Genomic DNA, 17,585 nt, shown 5'->3' on the forward strand with positions numbered 1-17,585 from the left:
AATTGTAAATTGTCCCTAGTGTGTGCAGGAGAGGGTAAATGTGCGGGGATCGCTGGTCGGCGCGGACTCGCTGGGCCAAGGGTTTGTTCTCGCGCTGTATCCCTAAACTAAACCAAAAGAACGCAAATACACTAGGGGGTCAGAAAAGGGGTGACATTTAAAGCCAGAGGGAGTGATATCGGTGCAAGAGGATGGTTTAGTTTAGTTTAATTATTGTCATGTGCACCGAGGAACACGCCCACGCCATTACGTCAGCCCCGGGCCCGTCCACGTCGCGACGTTCATCTCCAGCCCCGCCTACAAGACGCCTATGCCAAAGCCACGCCCAGATGTTAACGTCAGACCGTGACGTTATCCCAGACCACGCCCATGTCTCGACGTCATCCGCCCCCTGACCCGGCAATCGCCGAGTACGCATGCGCGGATGGCTGATGTCCGCGGCGTCGCGTCGCTGAGTTTCACGGCCTAAAGGGAAGGGGGGGGCCGGGGGGAGGAGAAAGAAAAAGTTCCCGGAACAGAGCAGGAGAAGGATAAAAGCACACCCAGGCACGGAGAGACGACGCAGCATCGGTGCTGACCTACAACATGGAAAATAAATTCGCGGAGATAGACAAGGACAGCCGCTGGCCTCAGTCTTACTTGGTGAGTCCGTGTGTGAGGAAGTCGGGTCGGTCCCGGCTCGTCCTGCCCGGCGAGCAGGCTCGGGGCCTGGCCTCGGGGCTGCGAGCCGGCGCGCCCTTAAGGTCCTTTTGTTGCCGACAGTTAATTGGGATTTAAAGGGGACGTGAGGAAGGGGGGTGTTGCTGCAGGTTATGACTTGAGAGACTGCAGCTGCTGCAATGCTGAACATAAAAAACAACCTGCTGGAGGAACTCAGCGGCTGGAAACCTTGTCAACGTTTTTTTTTACTTTCTCACTACAAATTCTGCGAAGTTCCTCCAACAGATTAAATGTGTAGGAAGGAACTGCATGTTTGCAACATAGAGCCTTCTTCAGACTCGGGCATTGTCCCACCACTATCTCTCGTCCAGTTGTCTTCCCCAACCTAGTCAGAAGGAAGGGCCTCGACCCGAAACCTCACCCATTCCTTCTCTCCAGAGATGCTGTCTGTACCGCTTAGCATTTTTCCTCTAACCTACAGCAGATTGTTTTTCCTGCCATGAAAGTCACCTGCAGATTACTTTGCAGATCTTTCTCTGTGTGACCAAAACGCAATAGGGTTGAAGGAAAGCTCATCGGGTCAGGCAGCATATGTGGAGAGACAGATGACATCTCGGGTCTGGACCCTTCTTCAGACTAGGTTGGGGGAGATTTAACTTAAAATGGATAAGAAAGATAGTGGTGAGAGAAAGTCTGGACCACTCACCTGTATTTGCGTATCATTTGCCAGGCTTTGACCTGCACCCACCTTTCTTCCAGCATTTGTCCCAGGATGTTGTTTGACCCACTGAGTTACACTGACACAATGTGAGTTTCTTTGTAAGCCATAATCATACTTTATTAGCCAAGTATGTTTTGCAACAAACGATGCATCTGTAGTTCCTTCTGATCCAAAATGCGGTCCATTCCTCCCCCCCCTGCTGAGTTACCCCAGCATGTTGATTCCTGGATCTGAAATTTCTCATGTCCTGCTCTATGTGATGTCATGTATTTAAACACTGAGCCAATCATTTGCTCAAATTAAATTAGGAAGTGCTGACTGGGGAGATGTTAACAGTTTCGTCTGTGCTATTTGCTTCCAGAATTGTCTGTTTTTATTTCGGATATCCAGGATCTGCAGATTTGTTTAATATTCAAGTGAAGTTCGGAAGGAAGGAGATGAAGAGGAATTTATTTAGTCATAGGGTGGTGAATCTGTGGAATTGTTTGACAGGAGTCTGTGGAGGCCACCAATGGATATTTTTCAGGCAGAGATAGATAGATTCTTGATTTGAATTGAATTGCCACATATGCAAATAGTCGCCCATAAAGGGCGCATACAAAGTTACAAATTCCTCCCCCCCCATTCCCCCGCACCAGTTCTCCCCTGTTCTTCCCTCCCTCACGGAGGTCCCATCATGCCGGGTTCTCCATTGTTCGTCATGGTGGTTCCCTGTTGCTCTTCCCCCTCTCTCACGGCAGTCCCCCCAGCCACAGGCTCTGCCGACCCAGGCACTGATGGCTGTGGGCTTCGTCGACCCACGTGGCTCCACCTCTGACCTGTGAGGTTGCGGCCCGTGAGGTCCGGGCTCTGGGCCGTGAGGCTCAACCGCCAGCTCCGGGGCTCCATCCTCGACTTCTCAACGGCAGCTGTGGCTCCTCTGGAAGGCGTCTGCCACCACGGCACCTCCGGAACGGAAGTAGTATAAGTGTCAGGGGTTATGGGGAGATGGCAGGAGAATGAGGTTAGGAAGGAGAGATAGATCAGTCATGATTGAATGGCGGAGTAGACTTGGTGGGCCGAATATCCCTTTTGACCTTATGGAACAGCTAACTTGCACTTGTTTTGGGAATACTGGGTGAAAGTTAAAATATTGGCTACGCCCCAGTTTTTTTGCCATGGGGTATTTTGTATCAATCTGAAAGACTAGAGGCCTTCCAGTTAATCAGAGATGCACAGATTATTGATTAGTACAGGGGGGGGGGGGGTGGGGAGGTGGAGAGTTAGGAGAATGGGATTGAGCGAGAAAGATAGAACAGCAATGATTGAATTGCGGTGTAGACGGTAGGCAGAATGGCTTTTCGTTGGTTCCGTTGAACACTTTGTTCCAAACGTATCCCGGCACCTTTCTTCAACTCTTCCTCCGTTACATTAAAGACTGCATCGGGGCTGCCTCCTGCACCCACGTAGGTCTCATTGATTTCATTAACTTTACCACAAACCTCCACCCTGTCATCAATTCCCTTAAACCATCTCCATCACCTCTAACTCTCTCTCTCTCTCTCTCTCTCTCTCCCACCCCCCCCTTCTCAAAGTCTTTGGTTCTATTACAAAAGACAGACTATACTAACGTCTAATACAAACCAATTGAAGTTCTCGGTTATCTGAGGAATCCTAACATCACTTTAGCAATTATATTCCCTTTATTTGATCTACTTCTCCCCAATCCCCTCTGCAACTCAAAACTAATTGTGTTGTCATATTGCCAGTCCGATAAATGGTCTTTGATCTGAAATATTAACTATTTCTCTTTCCACAGATGTTGTCTGATCTGAGTATTTCCAACATTTTAGCTTTTGATTTGCGATTTCTATCATCGGCAGTTTATGCTTACAATTTACAATTCTATTTTCTTTCCTGATAGAACTCTGTAAAAAGCACGTAAATATATTTATTTATTGCTCATATTCTATGTCGCTCTTCTAGGGAGATGCTAACTGCATTTTGTTGTCTCTGTACTGTACACTGCACAATGACAATAAAGTTTGAATCTGAATCTGAATCTAATCCCGCTGACTATTTTGTGAAAGAAGGAAATGCATTTTTTTTCCCTACCCAGTTTCCCATCAGCCAAGTAATGCAACATTTGTTGAAAATTCAATCTATCTTATCCTTCATGAATTTCTACTTGCCTATCATTCATATTGAATCACATCCACCCCCCCCCCCCCCTCATTTCATCAGTGCTATGGCCGAGATTTTAACAAGCAAATTTAAACAATGCAATGTCCGATTTTCTTTTCCAAACAAAAGTGCAAGTAATGTTACTTATTGACCACCTTTTGGAAATGTGTTGACCTCCTGTTTTGTTTCGTTTCGACAGTTGACTGAGACGTGTGGTTGTTCTCGTGGTTTATACAGGGAAAAGCCATTCCTCTTTGCAGAATAATTGATTAGCCATGATTTGTCTTTCCAATGAAAATTCTAGGAATCTAATGTCTGAATTAATCTCAACTGTTCTGCTATATCTTTCTCATAAAACAAGGGCATATTTTGGGAACAACGGATCAGATTTAATGTCAGAAGTATGTTGATGCATCTTGCTCCCATGTAATTCTTTGCATGTTCATGCTGTAGGTTGTCTCTATGAATATTGTTCCACGGTATTTATAATGTGGATGATTTACAATAAACAGGCTGAGCTGAAAATCTGCAGATGCCAATATGTAACCTGTTGATTGTTTTCAGCATTTTCTGTTTTTATTTCTGAGCTGCTAGAGCTGTGTTTATGTCAAAAGCTGGTGTGTTTGTGGTTATTGGTGTTCTGGTACTAAACTAAATAACAATCAAGTTTTTAGTTTTAGAGATGGAAACAGACCATTTGTCCCACCAAGTTCACACCAACTGCTGATTACGTATTCACATTGGTTCCATGTTATCCCACTTTCGCATCCAGTTCTTACACACTGGAAGCAATTTTACATAACACAATTAACTGTAAAACCTGAACCTTTTTAGGATGTGGGAGAAAACCGTAGCCCCCCCCGTGAAAACCCATGTAGTCACAAGGAGAACGTGCAAACTCCACATGGACAGCACCCAAAGACAGAATTAATCCAGGGTCTCTGGCACTGTGAGGCTACAACTCCAGCAGCAGCACCACTGTTCCATCCTCTATAATGCGTTTTACTGAAAGGAATGATTGAAATATGATAATAGAGCAGGATTATTCTCTTTCAGTATATAGGACTCAAACATATTGCAACACTATACCGGCTCCATGTCTACCAGTCCCAGGGAACCTGTGTCTCGATGGTGGCCCACCCTACATGCCGTTTCATTATGCCATACACATCACCAGTGCAGATAAATGTTGGAATTTTCCAAATCCGTTTATTTATCTTAAACAGCACTGGCCATTCCTCTGTAAAACAAGAGTATCAATGTTGTTGGAAAACAATCTTCTTCATCTTCCTGTCCACGTTCTACTTGTGTGACTTTGTCATTTATTGTTGCCTGACAATGGGTTTTGAACCTGGAATGTTAACTTGCTTTCCACATGTCCTGCCTAGCCTGCTTAGAATTTCCAGATTTTTTTCTGTATTTTGGGTTTCTACAATTTTCTTTGATTTTAGTTCATTATGGAAATCCATCCTTTAAACATTAGATTTCAATAAAGGTTCAATATCATGATCTCAGATTTGGTCCATTTCTGACACGAGGTTATCTGCAGGGTTCGAAATTAGCGGTTGCCCGGTTGCCAATGGTAACCCACAGCCCCGCCGGGCAACCTAAAAGTCATGCCATTTTGCCCGGCTGGGCAAGCACCCGGGACACCTATCGCTTAATTCTGAGCTGGCCCCCTCTCTATCTTTCTCTCTCTGTCACTCTCCGCCCCAATCCGTGTCCATGTCTAGAGTCTCGGCCCGCTGTCCGTGTCTCGGGTCTCCGCCTTACACATGCGCACAACCACGGCCAGCACCAAAGATCCTATAGCGAGGATCTTTGGCCAGCACATCGTCGGCCGTGGTTGTGCGCACGTGCCGCCCTGCACATGCGCACTGCAACTGGTCGGCATCGGTCACTTTCTCCCTCCCTTTGCATGGTGGGAGATCTGGCTGCCATTGCTGTCCCCTTGCCGCGACTGCTGAAAGCCAACGCAGAATCTCTCCCTGGAGTTGGAGTAACTCTTGCTTCTTGGTTTCCTGGTCTTCCAAAAATATTCAAAATGGAATCTAAACAGAATTTAAACACCAGGCATCTCTGGAGAGAAGGAATGCGTGATGTTTTGGGTCAAGACCCTTCTTCAGACTAATTGTTGCCAATGGAAGAGAGTTCCACATCTATGTCATCTGTTAATGAAAAAAACAACTTTTAATAATGCCAATTAGACAATGTGGCTACTCACAGTCCAAATCGCTGAATTAAAAAATAAAAAGAATGAACACAATTGTAGGCATGTCATGCCAAAATGCAGGATTGTACAGCTAAGGCACATGCTTTTACCTTTATTTGCGAAATGGTCGGTCAAGGGCAGATTCCATTGGTGTTTTTTTTATTGTTCATTTACTTGCATGGTTATGAAATAATGCTAGATGTTTTGGTATAGGTATGTGATGTAAAATTTGATATGTTTGGTATTGTATGGTGGTAGAATTAATCAGTGTAATACCAAATTCACACAAATTAAAAAATGTAGATATCCTATCTAACCATGAAGTGCACTTGACAAATACAAATATTAATTAAAGATAATTTAAATATTGCAGCTTTTTTGAGTTGGATAGGGAACTGAAATATAAAAAAAACAAGATGTATTAGGACAATTTAAATATTTATTCTGCAGCTGCAATATTCACTAATCCTTCAGTTTTCATGGAAACACAATTGTGCAGATCAGTCCCCAAATCCTCAGAAATGAAACTGGATAGTTGTAGAAAATTGGAGACTGCTATCTGGTACAAGAACTGAAGAACTAAGCACCAAATGAATGGATGGTTTCTATTTTGGTTACTGTCTCACAAGGAAGAACTTTCTGGCAGGGTTGGAGCAGTTACAAAAATGTGTGTAGAATGCTAATGACTTAGTGTTTTTTTTGTTGCACCATGTTGCAAGTCATTGTTTTAGATTTGAATATAATTGGTCACATCTGGAATACAGTAGTTGCTTGTGGATTCTTAACCTCGGAAAAGATGCATCAACCATGGAGATTTGCACATGATTTAAGGCAAAGTAGCTTTTGTAAAATTCATTAATTCTGAGGACAGATGGTATAAACTTGGCTTGTATTAGCTTATTATTGTATTAGTTCCAAGATGGCGGCGCTGCCTTAGCAGCTGCGGCTCGCCTGCAGTCCGTCTTTTCTTTTTCTTTTTTGTGTTGTTCTTTTGTCCTGTTTGAGTTCATTTTTGGTTTATTGTGTATGTGTGTGGGTGGGGGGGAGTAAACATGGTTTTGGTCTCTTATTTCGGGAGGATGCGACTTCTCTTGTCGTATCCCCCGTCTCCGTCTCCGCCTGCGCCGAGGCCTAATAGTAGAGCTGGCGGCCTCGGAGCTGCGGCAGTGGCGACCCGACCCCGGAGCGGGCAGCGGCAGTGGCGACCCGACCCCGGAGCGGGCAGCGGCAGTGGCGACCCGACCCCGGAGCGGGCAGCGGCAGTGGCGACCCGACCCCGGAGCGGCAAGCGGCAGTGGCGACCCGACCCCGGAGCGGCAAGCGGCAGTGGCGACCCGAACTCGGCGCAGGCAGCGGCTGCGGCAACCTGACCCCGGTGCGGGCAGCGACTGTGGCGACCCGACCCCGGTGCGGGCAGCGACTGCGGCAGCAGCCACCAGACCTCGGAGCGGGCGGCAGCAGCGATCCGATCTCGGAGGACCGGCCGCGGGCCCGGTGGACGACATCGTCGGGAGCTCGCAGTGTGGTGACCTGTTCTGCGGAGCTCCCGCGACAACAGCTGTGTCCTCTGGACTGGAGGGCCGCAGCTTCGGCGGCTTCGACCACCCCGGGCCGCGGAGCTGAACCGGCCCGTTCGCGGAGCTTGCATTCAGCCGCGGGACTGACATTACTTACCATCGCCCGGCGGGGTCACAACATCCGAAGCCTGGATCGCCTCGGCGCAGAGGGAGAATAAGAAGGAAAGAGACAAAAACTTAAGACTTTTGCCTTCCATCACAGTGAGGAGTATTCAACTCACTGTGGTGGATGTTAATTTGTGTTTTTTGTGTGTGTTTTTGCCATTTTTTACTATATGTAGGACTGCAAGGCAACAAAATTTCGTTCAGACCGCAAGGTCTGAATGACAATAAAGGCTACTTTTACTTTTTTACTTTATGTTTAGCAGGTTGAGGGTTGATTGAAGTATAGTAGTAATTAAAAATTTAAAGCACAAATAAAAATAATTTGGCCGATATAGAAGAGTTGCATACTTGGGCTAGGTAATTTGGAACATGAAGGAATACATTTTCAAGTAGAGCTTTGTGATTTAGCAGTGAAAATCACAGAGAAAGATGAGGCAGATATTGAGGTTAAAGCGAGCAGGCAGGTCTGTGAGCAGGCCAGGCAGGGACATGGCGAATCGTGGAAGGTCTGATAGGCTAAACTACAATTACTTTAATGCAAGAAGCCTCGTCGGTAAAGCAGACAAACACAAAGCATGGATTGGCACCTGGGTTTGTGATGTTAAAGATATTATGGAAATATGGTTGAGGGACGGTCAGGACTGGCCAGGTAAATTTCTGGAGCAATATGTAAATACCCCGACTAGAGACGGGGATCAACCTGACCTCCTCTTAAGAACAGCGGCGGGGCAAGTGGTTGATATGTCGGTGGGTGAGCATTTGAACGGCAACAATCATAATTCTATTATATTCAAGATGTTCATGGAAGATGATAGAACTAGTCCTCAAGTTGAAGTCTTAAATTGGGGAAAGATTAACTTCAATGGCATCTGGCAAGAACACTCAAAAGTTGATTGTGAGAGGCTTTTTCCATGTAAAAGGGCATCTGGCAAGTGGGGTAATTTTAAAATAGAGATAAGTAAAGTTCAGGCCTGCATGTTCTTGCCAGAGTGAAAGGCAAGGCTGGTAAGAGTTCAGAGGAGTGGTATTCTGGAGCAGATCAACAATACGATGGAGGTATTGAAACTCAAAGGTGGATAAATCCCTGGAGCCTAACCAAAATGCATCCAAGGATGTTCTGGGAAGCAAGAGAGGAAATTGCCAGGACCTTCTTAGAGATTTAAGAAAATGGTTAAGTATCAGAAGACTGAAGGAAAGATAATGTGTTTATTTAAGAAGAGCAGTAGGAATAAGCCTGGGAACAATAAACCAATGATGCTTGCATCAGTGGTGTGAATGTTATTGGAAGGGATTCTGAGAGATTGGATTTATTTGCATTTATTTTGCAAGGCAAGGACTGATGAGGGACTGTGCGGTACCTGGCAGCACAAGTAGATTGGATGGTGTAATAGGCATATTGACACACTCGCCTGCATCAGTTGAGGTACTGAGTACAGAAGTTGGAACATTTTGTTATGGATTACAGGCAACCCCTGCTTTAAGTTTAAAAGCTTTGCAAGAGTAATGGCAGAACTTCTAAGTTGTATTTAATCAGATACACTGCAGTTGATGAATTGGATGGTGTATATGAAGATAGTAGATTGAATAAAGATACATGGATTGGTTGAGCAAAATGATCTGTAAGTATAGCATTTTTATGATTATATCACAGGATACTCTTCATTTGAGTTATGCCCTGAAACATAATTAAGTCACTTCATAAAATGCATTGCTTATTAGATAGCATGCATACAATTTTGTAACAATTTATTTCACTCCATGAACTTCGAAGGGAATAAATATTGTGTTATGACTTTCAATGCATCTCATAATAATGGCATATGTAATGTGTTTAAAGGTGCATGTTCAATGGTACTTTATTGTCACATGTACGTAGATATAGTAAAATTCCTATTTCTGTATACAATAAGGTAAAATCATAGTTTACATAGGCACAATTATGTATAAGTACAAAAGTGCAGCGATTGGAGTGTAAGAATGATAGATGGAATCAAGGGATATGGGGAGAAGGCAGGCACGGGTTATTGATTTGGGGCGATCAGCCATGATCACAATGAATGGCGGTGCTGGCTCGAAGGACCGAATGGCCTTCTTCTGCACCTATTTTCTATGTTTCTATTGCACTGAGACAGTGCACAAAGTTGATAGAGCAGCTGCCTTGCAGCAGAAGAGTCCTGGGTTCAATCATGACCTTGGGTGCTGTCTGTGTGGGGTTTGCACATTCTCCTTGTGACCGAGAGGGATGCCTCCAGGTACTCCGGTTTTCTCCACCCCAAAGAAGTGCAGGTTTGTTGATTAATTAACCTCTAAATTGCCGCTACTGTGTATAGAATGGATGCAAAAGTGGGATAATGTAGATCTAGTGCGAAGAGGTGATTGGTAGTTTGCGTGGACTTGGTAGACTGAATGGCCTGTTTCTGTGCTGTATCTTTCAATTAATCAAAGAGCTGCCATGTTTCTGGCATCACTTTCAAGTTTCAATTTCTAAAAAGTATCCAGTCTTGACCGTACCTGCCTGTTTACCTGACATCGGGGTTGGCATGGCCTGGTGATGCCTCCACTGCTGCTCCGCCGCTCCATGCCATTGCAGGTCGTGCATGATCATCACTCTGGGGCCTCCAGTGGCGCCTGACTTATGCTATCCCCTGGCTGCAGAGCTCTAGCAGCCCACTTCATCGACACCTCGACCTGCGATCCCACACCTCCGCAGCCGATCTCGGATCCTCCTGTGTGATCGCCTTTGAGGGCATGGGAAGCAAGCCCACAGCCTAGTAAATGGTACCAATATGTACGCATTACATAATGCATTTGTCAAGTCAAGTCAAGAGAATTTATTGTCGTGTGTCCCAGATAGGACAATGAAATTCTTGCTTGCTGCAGCACAACAGAATATTGTAAGCATAAATACAGAGCGGTTCAGTTCAATATACACATAAATAAACAGATAAAGTGCAATAGGCTGTTACAGTTCAGAGTCTGTTTGTTGGCGAGTTTAATAGCCTGATGGCTGTGGGGAGAAGCTGTTCCTGAACCTGGATGTAACAGATTTCAGGCTCCTGTACCTTCTGCCCGATGCTAGCGGAGAGATGAGTGTGTGGCCAGGATGGTGTGGGTCCTTGATGATGTTGGCAGCCTGTTTGAGGCAGTGACTGCGATAGATCCCTTCGATGGCGGGGAGGTCAGAGCCGATGATGGACTGGGCAGTGGTCACAACTTTCTGCATTCTTTTCCGCCCTTGAATATAGTGGAGGACATATAGTCACTATGCCACATATTGTAATAGGTTCATGTGTTAATTGTATACAAGCTACCTTGTATGAACTTTAAATGTGTGCTTTGAATTTAATGTTCTGATTGTAGCTGATATAAAATACAATTTAGTCTATTATTGCTCTTTGTGAATTAAGTGGGTGTTGTGTTCATTTTTGTAACAATGACTGCCTTTCATGGAATGTAAACTGCTTTGAGATGTTTCTGAGGAATTCCGAATATCCAATACAGGTGCACAACCTTTTATCCGAAATTCCGGAAACCGTAAAGCTCCGAAAATCGGACATTTTCGGTCCTGGAAAAAAGGAAGGGTATATTGCCTGGGAGAGTAGGAATCCCTAGACCTAGTACAGTGAGCGTCCACCGAGGGTCGCCCGGGGGGGTTCCGCGGTCACCTCATCCAGGTGACCCTCGGTGGATGCACACTGAACTAGGTCTAGGGATTCACAAAAATGCTGGAGAAACTCCGCGGGTGCAGCAGCATCTATGGAGCGAAGGAAATAGGTAACGCTTCGGGCCGAAACCCTTCCTCAGACTGCCCTATCAGTCCCCCCTATCAGTCTGAGGAAGGGTTTCGGCAAAGGGAGGGGAGAGAAGGGAAAAGAGAGGAAGGATCTGCCGGACATGCTGTGTGTGTGTGTGTGTGTTTGTTTGGCGGAGTCTGAGGGGAGAAGGAGAGAAGGGAGAGAAGAAGGGAAGGGAGGGAGAGGTCCAGCGGCAGGAACGGATGCCTGTGTCCGGGCGTGAGCTGAGTCCGAGGTTTGTAAACGTTGCTGCAACCCCAGGCCCGGCCTTCCGTGTATTGTTCACCGCGTCTTCCTGGAGAGAGGGGGGAGGGCTGGGGCTGTGTGCGTGAAGCACGGCGACTAGAGGGACGGGAGAGCTGCCCCGGGAGCGTGAGGGCATCTCCCCCTTCTCCATTCCCCCTCACACCCCCCTCCCCGTCTACCCCTATCTTCCCCCTCTACCTCTCTACTCTCTCTCGGCCCGCAGCGATCTGCCGGACATGCTGTGTGTGTGTGTGTTTGTTTGGCGGAGTCTGAGGGGAGAAACGCCGGCACTAAGAGCGAGCGAACGCGCGGACAGAACGGACAAAAGCAACGATCATAGGTCGGAATAGGTGACCAAAGATCTTTGTAGGTGACATTTCGGGTCGAGACCCCTCTTCTGACTGACTCGGGGGAAAGAGGAGCAAGAGCTATGGACGGTACTAAGGACAAGTGAATGGAAGATATGCCGATATCTCCCGTTTCCCTTTCCCTTGACTATCAGTCTGAAGAAGGGTCTCGACCCGAAATGTCTACCAACGCCGGTCTATGAACGCTGCTTTCGTCCGTCTGTCCACGCTTTCGCTCGCTCTTGGTGCCGGCGCTTCTCCCCTCATGGCAGCTGTTGAAAAAGTCGACCCGAAATATCACCTATTTCCTCCTACTATCACGTATTCCTCATCAGAGATGCAGCCTGATCCGCTGATTTACTCCAGCCTTTTGTGTCTGTCTTTGGTTTAATCAGCATCTGCAGTATGTGCCGTTTAAAAAGTACAAGGCATCTGCCGTTTAAAAAGGAAGTGATAAAAAACATTTAACAACACCTAAACTGTTCCCCCGCAACGCTGCGAGAGGCATAACTGAAGTCGGGTCGGGGTTACTGAAATGACGGAGGTTACGCTCCGGTGCGGACTACGCGTCAGTTCATTGTATTTCGCAGGAGTGGACCATCTTGCGCGCTATAAGATCTTTGCTCCAATTGATTTGATTACTCTAGCGCGGGGCCCCCTTAGGCGCGGGGCCCAATTGGGAGAAATAGGTCCTATCGGCTAAAGGCCGGCCCTGACCGGGTAACTGCCGGGATCGAGGCGCAAACTCGCAACCTTGCGGCCACGAGCCGAGCACTCTACCACTGAGCCACATGTTAAAATCTACACTAAAAACCTTCCATTCGGAAAACCGAAAAATCCCGAAATCCGAGAAGTGTCTGGTCCCAAGGCTTTCGGATAAAAGGTTGTTCACCTGTATCAGAAAATTTCCCTCGAAACTGGAATGTAAAAGAACAAGGCAAATATGATCAAGTTGTGGAACTAGATTATTAATCAATTCAAATTCTTTCTTGGGTCAAACGTTTGTACAGTAAAACTCGGGCATCTTTAGTTATCAGACTACCAAAATCTCTGGACTATTGGCTGTCGCTCCTATTAATAGTCCCATCATTTATTTCACTTTCATTTTCACATCGCAGGACAGATATGGACCAAGCGCAGGCAAGTGGGACTAGTGTCTACTGTATCACTGTATGACTCTATGACATAGTTTAATACATTTTCCAATGAACCTTCTAAGTTTAAATGGAGGTGGAAACTGAGCACTGGTGAATTTTAAGGGAATGGATAACAGAATTTGTTGAATTCAGCTAGTTGGAAAATGTCAAAATACAAAAGCACTCCAACCTCAAACTTGCCCATTTTCCAGGTATTCAGGGCACTGGCTGTGCATCTAGCCAACGTTCCGAAGCCCCCTGTTCACACTCTGGACTAATGGGTAGCTAGATAATGAACTACTGGGATCATCGAACAATCGGACATTGTATTACCTCAGTATATGTGACCATTAAAGTACCATAGGAATTTAATTTACATTGTACCTGTACTTCGTTGTATTTGTGCATATGACAATAAACTTGATGTAATGTTAATTTATGAATTCAGCAGATACTTAAGGTACATTGTTTATACGTCCTGATTCTTGTCTGTAAATGTCAATGATTTTTGCTTTTGATTGTAGGAAATTCGCAATCAGTCTCAGGACTTTCCATATAAAGTAGCCAAATATCCCGAAAACAGGATTCGAAACCGATACAGAGATGTCAGCCCTTGTAAGTGATTATGTACACTTTTAAAAATATTGTAGTAACATTAATCGTAAGGCTAACATCTGATTGCTTGTCTATCTTTTGTGCTTTGGCATATGAAAAGTAAAATATGTACATTTTTAGGTGGAGTGGGTAGAACTCAACTGGTTCAGGGAAAATACACTGCCATTTTTAAGAGGTACATTAATTTCTTCCAATTTCATATTTTGAGGATGAACGAAGTGAGAATCAGCAGATGGATTCATGAATGGAAATTATGACTGAAAAGTTACTAAACATGCTAAGAATGTAGTATTTAGAGTCACCGATGTATAGAAGTTGACACCTGGAACAGCGGATACAGAAGTTGACACCTGTTTGGTGTTATATCTTGGCATTGGTGGAAGATAACTAAAGAAAGGAAAACAGATAATTGGGATAAATAGATCATATTCATATTGACAAACTGCATCAAGTGCGAGGTTATGTTTAGGTTCATTATTGTCATGTCTACAGAGGTATATTGAAAGGCTTTGTATTGCATGCTTTCCAAAGATAGAGTGCAGAATACAGTTGTCAACATTGTAGTGCATTAGTTCCATGAACAAACTCCAATGTCCACAATGGAATAGAGGTGATTTGGATTAATACTGAGACCTCAAGTATTTATTAATGATTTAGATGAAGAGACAAGGTGTATTGCTGCCACATGTATAAACAAGGAGCTGCAGATGATGTTTACAAAATAAGACAGTGCTAAAGTAATTCAGCGGGTCAGGCAGCATCTCTGGAGAACGTAGATGGGTGACGATTTGGGTCATGACCCTTCACGAAAAAGGGTCCCGACCCGAAAAGTCACCTGTTCATGTTCTTCAGAGATGCTGCCGTTGAATTACTCCAGCACTTTGGAAATGGCAACTAAGTTTGATGATGCAAGGATGGGTTGGTTAGAAGGGTACAGAGATGCTTGCTTCAGGATTAAAAAAATTGGAAGATAAGGTAGTGTAAGGTAATATGAGGCTTGATATGACCAACTTGGTAGGAAGAATATAAACCAGGAATAATGTTTAAGTTGAAAGAAAGCATGGAATAGCGCAAGCTAGAGGTATTTAGGTGTCCCTTATAATAAAGTTAGCATGCAAATACAGCATGTTATTGTGGAAGGCAAATAGAATATTGGCCTAATTTGGAAGGGGTTGCAGTATTAAAATATAGCTGCATGTGATGTTGGTGAGACTGTATCTTGTAATCCTGTGGACAATTTTGACCACCTTGTATTTTCTTTGGAAGCAATTCAGAGAAGGTACAGTAGGTGGGTGCCTGGGATGCAGCAGTTTTTTAACGACAACAATAGAGCAAGTTGCACCTTTTGCATTAAGGGTTTAGTAGAATGGAAGATTATCTTCAGGAAACATAAGATTCTGAGGGGGCTTCATTGTTTAAATGTTGTTTCCCTTGAGGAAATCTGGATCTATTGCCTTGTTGATGATGAGAAAAGTTGATGAGAAATTTTTCAATTGTGATCAATGGATCTTTGGAAATCTCAAGCAACGAGAGCTGTAGAGGCTGAATCATTTGTGTCTGAGATAGATCTTTGGACTATAGGGGAACAGACAGGTAAGTGGTGACACCAGACACAACAGATGTTGGAATCTTGAAAAAAACACTAAGTGCTAGAGGAACTCAGCAGGTATGTGGAGCAGGTACGCATCGTGTGTGGAGAGAATGTTCAGATGTTTTGAATTGGAAACTTTCTGCAGATTGGAGTAGGGGAGAGAAAGCTACAAAAGAGAGCTGGAGAGGGACAAAGCCTGGCAAGTGACAGGTGGATACAGTGAGGAGTGGTGATTGACAGATGGGTAAAGTGACAAAGGTGAGATGTAGGTGGATACGGGCGAAGTCTGGCAAGTGATGGGTCAATAATGGTGAAGGGGAAACAGGAGAGTGACATTTGGGCCAAGGTCAGATAGATCATAATCTTACTGAATAGTAGATGGCCACTGTTTATGTTCTACCCTTAATGACTTTTTCAGTTAAGGTCCAATTCGAGTAGACACGCAGACTAGATCACTTGAAGCAAATTTCCTTCCGTCGAAACATTTGATTGAACGGATGGGTTTTGAGGCAACTTGTATCTCTGGGAACCTTTTAACTGATATTGGCTTTTTTATTATAAAAGTGCTCAATTACTTGAAATCCGATTTCCTCAGCTTCTTTGGTGGGAATTGTGTCCCGCCAGTTGAGACCTCTAGACATTAGTCTTTCGTAATGCTCCAATAACCACCAGAGAATTGCTAGTCCTGTCAGTAAATGTCAGCAGTACTATTGGGTGTTTTCCCCCACCCCTAGTTGTATATTTATCTAACAAAAGCATCTGGACAGGATCCTTTTTAAGCTGTATACATTCCAACATGTCTTCAGATTAATTGTGCTGAGAAGAATTTCAGATCTGCACAGATGTAAGCATTAAATATAAGTTCCTGCTTTGCTATTTAAATTCTGGAAATGGCAGCTTACTGGAAAAATGGACTGGAGTTGGAAACTGTTCAGTCTCTGTAGCCTGCAGTACAGAATAAAGATCATGTCAATTTAAGAAAAAAATGCAGATGCTGGAAAATCGAAGGTAGACAAAAATGCTGCAGAAACTCAGCGGGTGAGGCAGCATCTATGGAGCGAAGGAAATAGGCGACGTTTTGAGTCGAGACCCTTCTACAGTTTCAATTTTAGTTGTGTAACAGTGCACGGGTGACGCTGCACACTCAGATCCTGTGCTCCAAATCCCTTCATGTCAATTTCTTCATCGATATGTATAAAAGGAGTAGTAAACATCTAAAAGACCAAATCCTTCGCCAACCTGATGCTGCAATAGAACTTGGTTCCCTAGCATAAGATCCAGATCAAAGTAGATCACTTCATACATATCAGGAGCCACGTCTCCATGAAGAAAGAAATCAAAGTGAACCACCACTTCCAATATGTCAGCAGAAAAGTGGAAGAACAAGAACTTAAATACATAGCCAGGCTTTTGGTCTATCAAATTGCTGAGATTTTTTCCCACCTTTGTCTTGAAACATGGACATTTACAATTGATATCACAAGTATTACTGAAGCTGTTTTACAAAATCCTTCTCCAAATCCACAAGCAGAATGAGGGCTTTGAATTTTTAACTTGAAAGGAATTTTTTTTCTAACCTCATTGGAAATGTTTACAAGAAATTATGTAAAAAGGGGTGTGGTTGCGCGGAATTAATTGTTAACAAGAACAGGAGCTGCCCATTTAGCTCTTGGATCTATTCTGCTGATCGTAACCAAAAGGATTCCTGTCATTCTTGTATCATGAAATAACTTAATTGGATTCCATTGTAACCATTACTTGTGTGTAGTTTTCTTTCCTATTATCTAATCAATCCAGTGAAAGGTTGCAGTCCTAACATAGATTTTTGCATGGCACCCCGAATCACACCTTGACTAACTGTTTGTTCTGCCACTTGCCTACCAGGTCAATAATTTGTTTTCAGTTCCAAGAGCTTCCACACTTGTCTCTGAATGTACTTGGGAAAAAAAAATCAAATGCCCTCTGGAAGTTCATACAACAGCCATAGATATTCCTTGATTGCATTGTACATAGCCTAACAACATTCTCAGAAAAAAACAATTTTCATAGTAATGGCCTGACAAACAGTGCTGGGAAACTCTACAAACTGCAGATGCTCGGAATTCACTCTAATTGGCAAGACCTCGAATGAATCCAGTCAAATCTCTTGACATTTCTGTTTGGCTGAGGCCATGAATTTAAAAAAATGACAGAGATATTAATGTTTTTACAAAATTCCCCATTCTCTCTGCTGCCCCTGCTGGAGGGAGAGGGAGGGACTATAAAACCAGGAAGTGGTGTGCCTCAATCAGTCTCTGCAAGTGGTGTGCCTCAATCAGAGCTCTGAATAACACTGAACAAATGTCTCCACAGCTGTGAGTACCCATAATGTGGTTTGAAAATGAAAAAATGGTTAGTTTGAGGAAAAAAGCACTGCCT

The 17,585-nt window shown here is 44.3% G+C and overlaps 1 protein-coding gene across 3 annotated transcripts in view; it reads left to right on the forward strand.

Annotated features, from left to right (window-relative positions):
* The first annotated feature begins 347 nt into the window (after positions 1-347).
* ptpn2 (protein tyrosine phosphatase non-receptor type 2) overlaps positions 348-17,585 on the forward strand; it is a 64,255-nt gene continuing 47,017 nt past the window's right edge. For 2 of the 3 annotated variants that reach the window (XM_033019435.1, XM_033019434.1), the window contains exons 1-2: positions 348-642; positions 13,486-13,576. In XM_033019435.1, the coding sequence (XP_032875326.1) occupies positions 586-642; positions 13,486-13,576 (148 nt within the window). In that variant the 5' untranslated portion in view covers positions 348-585. The remainder of the gene's footprint in view (positions 643-13,485; positions 13,577-17,585) is intronic. The other variant, XM_033019436.1, reaches the window with a different exon arrangement.

This window comes from Amblyraja radiata, chromosome 4 (genome assembly GCF_010909765.2).
Source record: "Amblyraja radiata isolate CabotCenter1 chromosome 4, sAmbRad1.1.pri, whole genome shotgun sequence".
NCBI lineage: Eukaryota > Metazoa > Chordata > Chondrichthyes > Rajiformes > Rajidae > Amblyraja > Amblyraja radiata.